The 14,364-nt window shown below is 28.0% G+C and overlaps 2 protein-coding genes across 3 annotated transcripts; one reads left to right on the top strand and one right to left on the bottom strand.

Moving 5' to 3' along the window:
* Window positions 1–3,145: 3,145 nt before the first annotated feature.
* On the top strand, window positions 3,146–14,294 carry LOC134830695 (apolipoprotein D-like). Of its 2 annotated transcripts, none has more exons than XM_063844254.1 (5): window positions 3,146–3,288; window positions 3,576–3,694; window positions 13,141–13,515; window positions 13,600–13,806; window positions 14,024–14,294. In XM_063844254.1, exons 2-5 carry the CDS (start codon window positions 3,581–3,583, stop codon window positions 14,150–14,152), a joined length of 825 nt encoding a protein of 274 aa, XP_063700324.1. In that variant the 5' UTR covers window positions 3,146–3,288; window positions 3,576–3,580; the 3' UTR covers window positions 14,153–14,294. The 2 variants fall into 2 exon arrangements, with proteins under 2 accessions (XP_063700324.1, XP_063700332.1); XM_063844262.1 differs by having other exon boundaries at window positions 13,600–13,879; window positions 14,024–14,160.
* LOC134830684 (major royal jelly protein 4) lies at window positions 6,686–8,449 on the bottom strand. The gene is made up of 2 exons (XM_063844243.1): window positions 7,841–8,449; window positions 6,686–7,299 (listed from the first exon to the last, which is right to left on the bottom strand). Exons 1-2 carry the CDS (start codon window positions 8,425–8,427, stop codon window positions 6,750–6,752), a joined length of 1,137 nt encoding a protein of 378 aa, XP_063700313.1. The 5' UTR covers window positions 8,428–8,449; the 3' UTR covers window positions 6,686–6,749.
* Window positions 14,295–14,364: the final 70 nt, after the last annotated feature.

Genomic DNA, 14,364 nt, shown 5'->3' with positions numbered 1-14,364 from the left:
CTTCAACTCATCAAACCGAGATTCTAATACGGAAATTAATTTGCACATACTCAAACATGCTATTTCATTTATTTAATTCAATTCATACAAAAAAAAACACTTAACGATAAAACTATCTTTGTGGTATAAAAATTTAAATTGAATTGTTGTTGCATTTTCATTCAAACTTTCATTAGTAAACTTTGTGAATGGCATACAACTTTATTGATTCCCCCAACAAGCCTTTAATTTATTTTATATTGAGTAAAATTTGAAAAATAGGAAATTGTAAACAACATCAATGAACGACCTTGACTTTGATATTATACCCATGTTTGTTAGAATAGTTTTTACATCGTTCAAAAAAAAAAGTTGATGGTTATTCATAAAAAACTAGTGGAATGCAATTTATCAAAACATGCTGGATCAATTTAAGTTTTTAAATTAAACTTCAACTAAAAACGTGATTAAAGGCCGCTGAGATTCCAATAAAAATGTTGCTCAAATAAAAATTACTCCGAAATTTATGCAACTTACACGTGCTATTAACCCCATACCGTCCGAAGTCTAGTGTACTAAAAATCCATACAAATCCAATTATCGCTTAGTTTTACATATTTCTCCAAGGAACGGAATCAAATATTTATAAGCAAGAGAATTTTTGCAAAAACTTAACAAATTTTCGTATCAATCGATTGAATCCAGAGAATCATGGAAAAAAAAATAGGAAATTTTCCAAACAAAACACAGAAGAAGACGAGTTTACTTGACAATGGAGATAAAGTATGCGCTCGAACACATCCAAACATAAACCAGTTATTTCTGGATGCATTCTTTACATTATGTAACAAATGGAACGTAGCGTAAAATCCACAGATTCTTCTTAAGGATTCTTCATGTTTATTCGGATGAATGAATTATTTTGCTTGTTATCTCTGATTAAAGTACATTTGCGTCTACAGCTTCGGAGCAAAGTCGTTGAATGGACTTGAACATGCAAAAAAATGACTTTCGCTGAAAAAGTTATACGACAAAAAAACAAGAGCATGACTCATTCAATGTTTTTCGAAGAAATGAGAGTTATCATTCATTTTATTTTGCTCGTAATCTTCCGGTCAGTAATTCATTTTGTGCTTATTTGAATGTCATCTGTTTTTTTTTCGAGATAAAGCTACATTCACTATCAAAAGCACAATATTAAATACAAATAATTAATAACTATCTTGCATTTTCATAAACATTCGATCAAATTCCATGTTATTACATGTTGAATCAATTACTAGTTCATAACATGATGATTAAAACATTAGCACTCAGAATGTAACGTATTACATTTCACATTACTCGTTATGCATTTCAAGCTATTTTGCTCTATATATGAATTGCATATCATCGAGATATTGATTCCGTTTTGTGTGGTGGTTAAATGTTTATGATATGCTCAGAGAAACATGATGTTTATGTGTTTGTTTATCTCAGAGTCATTAATTGAGAGTTTCATTGTTTATGGTGTGTCACGGGAAGTAATTATAAATTATTATTAAATTAGTGTCGACTGTTTTCGATGGAGATTTTGACGTATTTTTCTCCAAGATTGATGCGTGTACACAACAAACATGAAAAAAAAGTAAATAGCTTAATGAACCTCTCTATCTATAGTGCATATATTTATTTATTTATGCATGTATTTGTCTTGTCTGTGTGGATGTGGCTCGAATGTAGTTCAATATTTAAATGGTACCTTAGCTTCTGTTAATGTGAAGTTTTTAACAAGACAATTTTTGGTTTGAGGACAAAATTTAATTTTTGTAAATTTAAGCAAATGATTTTTAAAAATTTTATATTTGAAAAATTTCAAATATTTTCGATTATTATTTTTTAAAGTATTATTTTTTATTGTAAATGTATGTAAATTTAAAATAAAAAGGAAACAATTATTTAAATTAAATTACTATGATGGAATAAGATGGGTGCTTCTTATAAACAAATTGTAACGTCCCTAATTTTTGGCGATTTTTTTGTTCGACGTTTTAAAGTAAATTTATTAAAATTAAAAATTATTAATTCCATTTTTTTCATAAAAAAAATATTAAATAAATAAAATAAAATTTACAATTAAAACAAATATTTTTTTTTAACTTTTGGTATTTATGATTTAATTTTTATTGATTTTATATTTTTTTATTTCGACAAATAAATATAATATATCCATTTTTTGTCGCCTCCTCCGATCTTGTCAAAAAAATTCAGGGAAAAATTATAAATTTTAATATTTTTTACATTTTTTTGAATTATTTAATTGAAAAATTACTATTTACGATAAAATCATACAAAAAACAAAAGAAATTCGTTTTAACAAGACGTTTTCTATTGAAATGTAGAAGAAATTTTTTTTAGGTCACGTGCTCAAATTATTTTTTTTTTTCAAACATTTTTGTTTTAGGAGATTTTGATTGATTTTCTCCACTCTTATGTTCAAACTTGAAAATAATATTAACCAAAATTAAATTAATGTTGAAAATCAACGAAAAAATCAAAAATATTTATTTTTTATTGAAAGTTTCATAGGACAAAAAATTAGAATATTAAATTTATTTAATTTAATTAACAATTTAATAATTTTTTAAACTTTTTTTTTGATAATTTTGTTTTTTTTTAATTTCTTTTTAACTTGACAAAATATGTAAAATTTAAAATAAAACATCGTTTTCACCAGTTTTTTAAAGGATTGTGTCATATCATAATTTAAAAAATTAAAAAAATAAAATAAAATTCAAGTAGCAAATGGACTTTGAGTGACCTTACAAAAAACAAAATTTTCTTAATAAAAGAAATATTTACTGCATAAAAAACATAAAAAAATGTCACACCAGCTAATTCACATCTATACTACTACAACAACTTTAAGTTACTTTAAATTTTAAAGAGATTTATAAAAGAAACATATAATGCGGAAGAATAGGCTTGACACAAATTTGGTTATCATCAGAAATATACCTGTTCTGATTTTTTTTTGTACTTTCACAAATACATTTAAAAAACAAAATTAAATGAATAAAAAAAAATCCGTACATAAAAATCGGTTCACCCTAAGATTTCAATGAATCACATTATCATTATTCTAAAAAACAAATATAAACGAAGTCTCGTACGCGTTCGGTAGTTCAGTAAAGTTTTACAAATCGAACGAGAAACATACAAAATTAAATTTTTAAGATTAATCTCATAAGAGTGTAAAACTGACATTAAAAGCTTTTGAATTATAAATAACTGTGTTTTAGTGACGGAGCAGCTTAGTGATAAATCGATGTGAGTGTTTTATTTTACAAAAAAAAAAATTGAGACAAAGCTGGTTGCAGCGAAAAATAATTAAATAAACAAACAATCAGCGAAAAACCAATAAACGCGTATAATTGAAATCATTGTGTTTTAACGCCGTAACCATTGACTCGCTATTCTCGCGTCTAAATTTGATTATTTGTCTCATTATCACCGTGATACTCATTTAAATTTATTTCACGCGTCTCCGTCATTTCACCTCATTTGTTTTGCGCTCTTGCAACATTTATTTTATCGATTTGTTTCTGTATTTGTAGCAAAAATGAATGCTGTGGTAGCGGTACTTTGTTTACTCATTGCCGGCAATTATGCACACAAATACAAAACTGGCGAGTGTCCTGCCGTCGAACCACTGACTGATTTTAACATGAAACAGGTGAGTGTTTTATTTGATGTAAAATGAGTTCGGAAATGCGGTTTTTTCCGGTAAATTATTCCGAAATTCGCATGTTTTCGACAATCATTAAATGATTGATAGCACAGTTTATTGAAAATTATGCTGGAAGATTATTTGTTTAAAATGTTTCGTAAAATGCGACAAAAACAGAGTCTACTGGAATCACGTCTCATAATTAGATTTAATGTACCTGCCAGACACAAACTTACAATTTATCAGTATTATCATCATTATTCTGTGTGAATCACATTCGTTTACGTTAGAGACGGTGCCGTAACATTCTCAGGCTAGGTACAAGTAATATAATAACAAAAACTCATAAAGCGTATGATTCATCATGATTAGTCGACAGTGTGCTAACAAAAACATTGTCATACGCTGTACGCTGCGGATTAAAGCATTTCCTTGAACCAATTAAGTTGTCGCTTCATGAATATGATGTAGAAGATTTAATCTCGCAGCAGTAGTTTTATAGCTGGACATTTCTTTCACTGAAAAAAAAATGTCTTAAAAAAATATTTTTATCTAAGAAAAAAAATCATAATTCTCGAAAGTACTCTAAATATGTCCGAAGCGTCGACAATGACGTCACTTTATCATAAATTAAATGAAATTACCTTTTTACTGTTTTTTTATGTTGTTGTTGTGCCTCTTAGCCATCGAGATAATAAATGTAATTACTTAATAAATAAAAAAGGTCCAAAAATGGTAGATTCTTTGTACTAACATCAAGATAATGTACTCAACAGAGATAAGTGCTTGTTAATAATGAATTGTTTGCCACAACTTAATCGTAAAGTGATTTTGTATGAAAAACTTATAAATAAATAAGAGAGGCATTCACAGAGAATGCACATAAGGTAGACATGATTCGGGTTCGTTTGTTGATTAATTACACAAAAATTTCGTTTTTCCCTTTTTTTCTTGTGTTGAATGAAAAAGGATTAAATGCTGAACTAATTCCATTTGGCATGAACAGAAAAGTTCCATTCTTTGTAGTAAAATGTTTTTTACGTTAATTCACGTCGGGATAAAAGGAAATCATGTTTTTGAATGAAAATCAGATTAAAAAATAATTAAATAAGGTGATTACATTCAAAAAAAGTTTTAATTGAACATCGAAAAGGTAAATATTACTACGTATCATCGTAAAAAAAACAAAACAAAATGTTGAAGGGCGGTAAAAGGACATTTTATTGCGATTTCTTTTAAAGGAGCTCCAAAATAAAAATTAAAAGAATTTTAATCGAATTTTAAAGAATATTAAAAAAAATATTTTAAATTAGAATTTAAATAAAAATTTGATCTAAAAAATTTATTTGAAAAAATAAAAAAAAATGATTTCAAAAAAAATTTTTTCAAAAATGTCAAAATGCAAAAAATAAATAAGAAAAAAATAAGCAAAAATAATCTAATTTTTTAAATTATGGCGAAATTTTACTCATCTTTTAAATCTTAATATTATTTGAAATCATCATTGAAATTCATATAAAATTTCAAATTGAATTAAAAAAAAATAAAAATTCGGCTAAAGATTTTTTATATTTAAAAAAATTAAACCAATTTTTTACAAAAAAAAAAAAAATAATAATAAAAAAAAAAAAACACTTGTCATTTTTAGAAAAGAACTGAAAAAAGTTTTTCCATTTTAATAAATTTTCAGCAAAGTTCTTAATTGCTAATTTTTTTCTGCAAATTCTATTGCTTTTTTTTTCAAAAAATTAGACATTATAATTGGCTTTCCGTTAAATCGACCTAAAAGTAAAAGAAAAAAATAAACGATACACTAAAAGTTTACAAAAGTGTCGTTTGGCAATAAAAGAATAAAAAAAGAAGAATTAAGTCTAATGTTTAGTCTTTCATTACCTTGATTGCCCATCATAGACCAAACCAAAAAGGATATTCGACACACAAACATAGACAGAAGAACCAGTTTGATTGACCATAATATAATAGACAAAGAGAGACCAGATCAATTTAGTTGGAGACAAACTCAAACACACACACACAAGCAAACAAACAGAAACAGATATAACTCAAATATTCAGGAGATTGCAGTATTGAATATCTTTTTCCGAATCGTATCAAAAGCAAGGTAAAGCTATTGATGTCATTAGATTTGCTACATATACCACCACACCGATGTGGTACCAAAGTTTTATCATTTTTTGGTTTTTTTTTTGTAGAAATAAAGTAAAGGACAATCACTACGACTACACGTATAATTCAATGATCCAATTTAATTTGATTCAATCTCCTTTTTGATACGACATTCGTTTCTCTTCGTCAATGCGATAAGTTTTCAGCATGTCCTTACGAATTGATTGTTCTCTCAATGTTTTGCAAGAAAATGAGGTAGAAAATAACGGTAATAATCAGGGACGAAAAAATATTTTTAATATTGAAAATATTTTAGCGAAAATTTTAAATTACCTAATTTGGATAAAATTTACGAAATTTCATGCAAAATGAATTATTTACAAAAAAACGTTAAAAGGAACTTTTTTTTGAAGAAATTCAAATTTAATTTTATTTAAACAAACTTAATTTAATTTTTGTATGACTTAATGAAAACTGTCAATTTTTGAAAAAACTTAAAATAGATTTTTTTCGTCAAAATCGAAGAAAGATAATAAACATTTATTAAAATTAAAATTAAATTAAATTAAAATATTAAAATCTAGCTTAATTTTTATGGGAACCTGAAATACTTAATTTAAATGTATTTTTTATGCAACTTTTACAGAAAATCAATTAATTTGAGCTAAAAAAACTCTAAGTTTTGTTAACTGAATTTGTCAACTGAATTATAATCTACAAAATTTTTAATTAAAATATTTTTTTTATGTCCCTGGTGGGTAATTATATTGGAGTTTCGACTCAATATTGGAATTGCAAGTGCAGCTGAATCCAGAAAAGATTTAAAAATTTAATAGTCAAACAATTACCAACTCAAATAATTTTATTTATTCAATCTTTTAATTTATTTAATTGCACTTTTAAAGTTTCTATTTCTTTGCGAAAAAAAAAATGCTTAGTCACAATCCTTGACTAACGGATGAATGGCGATATCTGCTCCAGTGGATCCCACTTTATCCGCCACATAATGGTGTGTGTTGGAGGAAATGACCCACATGTAGTTTTGGTATCCGGGGAAAACGTGCGTTGGAAGACGACATTCCCCTCCCTTTTGCACGAGAACAAAGTTGCTGGATTTCAGACAAGTTTCCGTGTTGTACAAATAAATGTTCCGTTCGTCCTTGCCACGAACAAACAAATAGTTGGCATTATCGTTACCGAGTTGCACGAGTTTCTTGTCGCCCGGAATGGTGCCGTGATCGACAACGGCACTCGAGCCCTCGCCTTGTCGCAAGTGCTTCGTTTTGATGGAGAAGAGATTCGTACCGCAGAGATAATTCATGTAAAGGTACGAAAGACCATTTGTCTTGCGGATGAGTGTGATATAGAGGACGTCACGTGATGCACAGCCATTGTGCAAAGCCGGTGGCAGGACAATTTTGTAACCTTTGTCACGTGTCACATCGTACACAATCAGACAGTTATTGCCGCCGTCAGCAACATATCTGCGGAAAAACAAAAAAAAAATGTATCTGAAGACGTGTTTTCTTCTTTTTTGAAGGAAAGTAAAATTTTAAAAATTAATTCACATTATTTTACACTCCACAAAATATTATGAGGAATTATTTTTAAAGCATTTGACGTTATTTTTCAGTATTTTAACCTAAAAAATTTTATACGATTTTTTTTGTATCAAATTTGATCAAAAATTAAAAAAAAAATCAAAAAAAATTAATTTTTTATCAAAAAGTAATTAATTTTTATTTTTGAAGTTTCAACATAGACCTAATTTGATATAAAAAATTAATTAATTTGAATTTTAAATTTTTTTTTAAAATAAATATTCTTTTTAATTTATAAAAAAAATATAATTGTGAAAAATACTGAAAAATAACGTTGAATTTCTAGTTTTGAACGTCAAAATTTTTTAAATGGAAATTATTTCCATCTAAGATTTTTGAAAAAATTAATTATGATGAAATGTGATACATTTTATAAAATTGGATTAGCCTCCTAATAAAGATTCACGCGGAAAAAAAAACTTACATGAAGGCATTTCCCGTGTCATCATATTCGACAACTAAATGCTGAAGGCGTGACTTCTGGTTCACCAAATCCCCAAGGCTGACCGAACTGACAACTTTATGCGTTTTCGTGCAAATTCCCACCACTTTGGCATCGCATCGATGAATCGGTTGATCCAAGGTGTTTGTGTCGCCCGAATCCAAAACCCAGAGAATATTTTGCGCGTCATGCACAAGATCTGTACACGATTGAATTGCCTGACAATTTCCCTCCTCCTGAATGGACCAACATGGATAAGGCTCAACTGGTGGCACGCAATTTCCCTTTTTCAGCGTCATCTTGGCCACGGTGAAGGGAACGCCATGTCTTAAACGAGGCGCACACGCATACACCACATTCTGGTGGATTTGGGCGCGCGTGAGGATAAAATTTTTCGGGATGTAACGTTTGGTCGTCAAGTAAATGCGTTTCGTTGACTCACAGGGAAATTGCAAATTTGTAGGGCTTGGATGGAAATTCAGCTCGGGAAATACTTGTTGGTCGCCGCAAGCAGCGTACGCAGTTCTGGCATGCCAAGCAACGGTCAGCAGAAAAATAAATTTTATCATTTTTGGATGTTTGAACCGGAGAAAGAACTTTTTGGAACTAAACGTTTGTGAATGACAGGCAGATTTTATTAAAGTCGCGTGGAAGGTAAAACAGACAGAAGTTCAAAATATTTTATTTCAAAACAAACAAACATTTTTAACATGAAGAATGGTATTGGACGTGACTGTTATTCTGTCTCATGGCCCCGCGATGAATGTTTTCCAAATAACAGGGTTAAAAAAACTTTTTGCTTTTACTTAATGGAACTTAAAGTAAGACTTAAAAGCAACTTAAGAGATAACTTAATCTTGTGTTGTCTAAAAAATTAAATTAATTAAAGTCAAAAATATTACATATTATTTTTTTTTTAGAAAAAGAAAATTTTTGAAGTTTAAGTTGAAAAATTTTTTTTTTTATTTTTTAAAAAAATTGTATCAACGTAAAATTAAGTCAGAAAAATTTTTTAATTTTTTTTTTTTAATATTTTTGAGTAGAAAAAAATTTTTGAACCTCGTTTACGGGAAATTTTCGGTCAAATACGAGAAAAATTATTTTTTTAAAAAAAAAAGGGAAAGTTTTGAACTTTATTTTTATTTATTCTCAATCAAATGCATTGAGTCCATTTTAATTAATTTTTAACACAAAAAAATTCGATCCTTCCAAATACCTACAAAAAAAATAAAAATTCTCTGTACAACATCTTATTTTTCCAATTTAAATTTTTACAAAAGGTTCAATATCAAATATTCAAGAAATCTATGAAAAACATATTTACTGAATAAACACTGCTTTTATGGTGAAAATGCATCTATCGTATCCAATCTTTCCATTGAAAAATTGTTGATAGAGGCACACTCTTTCACACATAAAGTTTGAAAGTCAATTGAATTCTTCAGTCAATATCGAGATATAAAGATTTGTGACTGCATTCTTTCCGAGAGAAAACGAAAGAAATATGCAATAAATAAAAATTCAATACACATTGCTGAAGGGCTGTTTTCAATATCGGTGCAATTTGTGGATAGAATCAAGTTTTTTTTCCTTTCTTCATTATTTGGATAGTCTTTTTTATTTACTCCGCAACTTGATAAAAGGTGACTTGTGTAAACCAAAGATCTTCATGAGATGATAGTCGGTCCATCGGGGTAATAAAATCATTTAAACTTGTCGTGCCAAGTATTTTTCTCCATAAAAATAGATTTTATTTTGGTAACGTCATCACAAACTGCCAATAATAGATTGAAAGAGGATATTACATTTCTTCCCTTTTTCCTCGTTTCGAAGAAACACATCCTACTTCAATATTTTCACATTTGCACCCTTCCTGGATTTGTTGCTGAAATAAAAAATTGGAGACAAAGTAAACAAGTATTTTTGTTAGATTTGTTATTCATTATTACTATTTTGAGGATTTATCGGATTTTTCACACCTTTTTTTATTATTTTGTTTCATTCCACCGTTTTTTTTTTTCATTGAATCCAAAAACTGCCCCACATTTGAAAGAAAGATTGAGTTTTTTCATTTTTAATGTGAAAATATCTGGTAGGAGGTGATAAAACTGTAATACATTTACTGAAAGAACGGAAAGAATGGGCAATAAAAATCAATTGAAAAGAAAAATTCTATTTGATGTACTAATTCTTTAGTAAAAAAAAAGAAATGAGAGTTTTTTGTTTGTAATTTTTTAAAGTTATTAGACGTTAAACGTTGATTCTTAACATTTATTTAATTTTAGTTTATATTATTTTAAAATTAATTTAAAAATAATTTCATTTTTTTACTTCAATCGGAAATGGAAAACGTAGAAAAAAGAGTTAAAGAATTAAGTTTACAAGTGAAATTGTGATTTTTTTTCAGCAAAGCGATAGAATTTATTTATTTTAATTACTGGAAAGTTGGAAAAATAAAATTTAAAAGTCTCTGACCTTTTTTGGATTATTTGACTTAAAGCATTCAATCCAATTAAAATTTAGATAAAAATTAAATTAATTAAATTTTTTTTTAAATTTTTATCTTGGAAAATTTTAGTTCAATTTTTCTTTAATATTAAGTCAAAATAAATTTAAATTACCTAGACAATAAATAAAAATTTATTCGAAACTGTTAAAAAAAAATAATTAAAAAAAAAACTATTAATTTTTTCGTTTCACATCCTCAAATTAAAATGTACCTAAAAGCCCCTAAAAGTTATTTTTTATAATAAAAAATTAAGACAAAAAATTTTGGACTAAATTAATTGAAATCGCAAAAGTACCCGAAAGCGTGTGTCATAAAAATATAATTTACATCCGATTTTTTTTGCTTTTCTTCACAAAAAAATAGAAAACTTAATTTAACAAAAAAAATAGCATATCATATTATTTTCTAGAGCCTTTTGAAAAATCATATGCTTTCTAAGGCGATAAAAGGAGTCATCATTTCATTCAAAAAAATTTTATAAATTTATGCATCGAGAAATCTCGCTGTGTATCGCTCCCCCGAAATGACAAAGGAAGTGATGTATATTTCCATAATAATAATAATATGAAATATGTCACACACATGCTACAGCACTCTTGGGGCGGCATTTCATCGAGTTTTACTTCACGATTTTTCCACTACGAAAAATTTAGAAGAGAAAAAAACGGCTGGCGTACTATTAAAAGTTTTGCCGATTTGTCAGAAAAAAAAAGAACGAGCTTTCAACTTTAAAAACTACTTTAAAGAGACGGAACAAAAAAAAATTGAAAAGGGGGAAAATTGAAAAATTCTACAAATACTAAAGTCGTGACAAGTTTTTTTTTTTTGCTTCTTATGTAGATTTTTTACTGTTATTGTTATTTACTATTGTGTTTTGTATTATTAAGTCTCGAGTGTTGGAGTGTTCTTCTGTGTCTCTTTTTCTAGTTGATGACAAAAAAATGGATTCCAGCTGAAATTCATCGCCGCCTTATATTGGATTGTGTGTCGGCGCCCGGTTTATTTTTATTTTCCTTTTGTAAAGTCAATGTTTATCCGTTTCAATCTAAAATTGTGTGGTCTTAGTCGTTCTCATTCATGTTTATTACAGCAATAAAAAACGTAATTTAAGGTTTTGGAATGCTGCGAAGGAAACTTCCTCAGGAAGTCATAACACATTTGTGCCAAAACCTTGTGATTTTTTATTATTTACTTCAGAGAGGAATTAAATAATTATTTTTTATTGTGCAAAATTCATGTGAGGCAGACAAAGATGAGAAAAATATTTACCTCAAAACTACCAGCATTAACATCACTTAAACTTAATTGCCATCACTTTTGTGTTTCAAACTGTAAATCAATTAAAATCGATAAAATGATGAAGGAACATGCATGAAAAAATCCATTGTAAACTTTTTAACAATAACTCGAACTTTTTGCACAAAAGTTGTAGTTTGAAAATGTGCCTCTATCACAAACTTGACACAAATCAATATAAATTTTAACAACATCGCACGTTGTCGTCAGACAGGTATCACATGAAAAAGTTACTCAAACAGAAATTTATGTAGGATAATTGAAAACTGCAAGGAACTTGTCGGAAGAGTTAACATCAAATTTACATGTTTTTTTTTTGAAAACATACACGAAAAATGCATCAGTAGCAAGAGGAGACGACGATGAATTGAATAAATTAAAACAGATTATTAAATGATTTCGAAAGGAAAAACTTTCATGATTGAGTAAAAGTTTGGGGAAAGTTAGGCGATGTAGAAAAAGAAGATATTTAAGGTCATTCCAAATTTATTTTTAACTTTTTCTCTTATTTTTTCAGAATGATGGGGAGAAGTTTGGAAATTTTTTTTTATAAAAATTAAAAAAATATAGTATTTTAAATTTTTGACGGTTTTTTAAAAGTTTTTGTAAGTCTTAAGAATATTTCAAATATAAAATTTATAAAAAATTAGGGAAAAATATAAAAATAATTTTAAATTTATTTTTGTTAAAAAATTTTTGAAATTTTTTTTCGGAATTTTTTTTTTAAATTAGGTAATCAAAAAAATTAAATTTAAAAAATACTTTAAAAATTATCATCAAATGAATTTAAAATTAATTTTATGAAAAAAAATTTGAAAACATATTTTGCGGAAAAAACTTTAAAAAAATATTTAAAAAATTTTTAAAATTAAAATTTTAATTCTTTTTTCTATCTTAACTATTTGAAAGATTTCTGTAAAAAATTTTATGATTAAAATTATTTATTAAATTAATTTTTTGAAATTTAAAACTATTTTTCCGGTTTTAATTTGTAAATGGGGCATGAGACAAAAAAAAAATAAAATAAATTTGGAATGACCTTTAACTACAAGGCAGAAAAAATAAATAACGATAATAACTGTAGAGAATATCTAGAAAGCATGAGAAAAGTTCAATAATTCAATTCATTATTTTTTCATTTAAAGAAGGAATTTTTATAACGCAGAAAAGATTATGATCAAAAACCTTAAAAGATATTTTCAAACTTTATCATTTGGAATGAAACAAAACTACATAAACTGCCTCGAGCGCAGTAAAGGATTTGTACTTTTAATTGTAGATTTATTTTATATTTTTGTACGAACAAAATTTCGTTCATTCTCCTAATGAACTATTTAACTAATATTATTTTAAACTTTTTTTTTCAAACATGGTTTGTTAGATATTTTAAGCTTCATAGTTTCAGGCTATTTTCATTTTTTTTTCAAGTTAAAAAAAGTATTAAAATTTAAAAAAAAATATTTATTTTTCATTTCAGTTCCTTGGTATTTGGTATGCCGTCCAGAAAACCACCACCGCTTCCACGTGCGTCGTCTACAACATTACCGAGTCGGAGGAGCCCGGAGAGTACAACATCGAGCAATTATCGCAACACTTTGCGCTTGGTTTGACGCCGCTCAAGCACGAATACAGCTACACTGGCACCCTCAAAGTCATCGATAAAGACTTGCCTGCCAAGATGTCCGTCAAATATCCCTTGAGTGTTGCTGGCAGCTCGAAATTCACAGTTTTTGCCACGGACTACACGACATACGCTGGCATTTTCACATGCCAAAAACTGGCATTCAGTCATCGTCAGAGTGCAACAATTTTGTCGAGAACAAAGACATTGGACAAGATTTTTGTCGATAAAGTATGTTTGCCTAAATTGCTTTTTCACGCATCGCTTATTTTTAACATTCGTCAATTTATGTTCGGTTTTACGTTTTTTTTCTAGGTTCGCAACAAGTTAGCATCGTACAATGTCGATCCCTTCGACTTGTCCATCATAAATCAAACGGGTTGCCCGAAAGAGGGAGAGGAGGGTTACAACATCCACATTGACCAAGAGACATTTTCGGCCAAGTCAATTGGAAATGCTGTCAAGAAAGCCGGCGAAGCCATTGGAACCGGTGTCGAGTACACAATCAACGGCGCTAAAAAGGTTGGAAAAGGAGTTGCTTACGTATTGTTCTAACACACAAAATTTTCATTTTTATACACGAACGAAAAAAAATGTAATTTGAGATCTTTTTTCCTTCTTCTCTTGCATGATTGACTCAGATTTCTGATTTTTATACCGAATTGACATTTTTGACATGAGAATTGACACACAAAAGAACCATCAATAAATCCAATTTTTTTCTTTCGTTTTGTTACAGTGGTACAATAAACTTAAGGGAGAATCGACCGAAGAGCCAGCTGACGTAAAAGAAATTAAAGGAAATAGCAGATTGATCTACAAGGCCGACAAAACTCTTGACGAAGATGCTGAATGGCTCCCTTTTTAAAAATATTTTTTTTCTCTCATTTACCTAATTAGAGGCAATCTCATTTATCTCTCGAAATAAATAAATAAAAAGTTTTTATAATTTTATAAAAATTAAAATTAAATTTTGATTTAAGGTGATCGCTCATAAATAATTTAAAATTTTTGTCCTGAAGGTCGATAAATTTTATTTAATTTTTTATTCTATTTTTTGATATTTTTGTAAGTTAAACA

The sequence above is a fragment of the Culicoides brevitarsis genome, chromosome 1 (genome assembly GCF_036172545.1).
Source record: "Culicoides brevitarsis isolate CSIRO-B50_1 chromosome 1, AGI_CSIRO_Cbre_v1, whole genome shotgun sequence".
NCBI classification, from domain to species: domain Eukaryota; kingdom Metazoa; phylum Arthropoda; class Insecta; order Diptera; family Ceratopogonidae; genus Culicoides; species Culicoides brevitarsis.
Note: the sequence above shows the minus strand (reverse complement) of the source record. Positions and strands in the feature narration are given on the sequence as shown.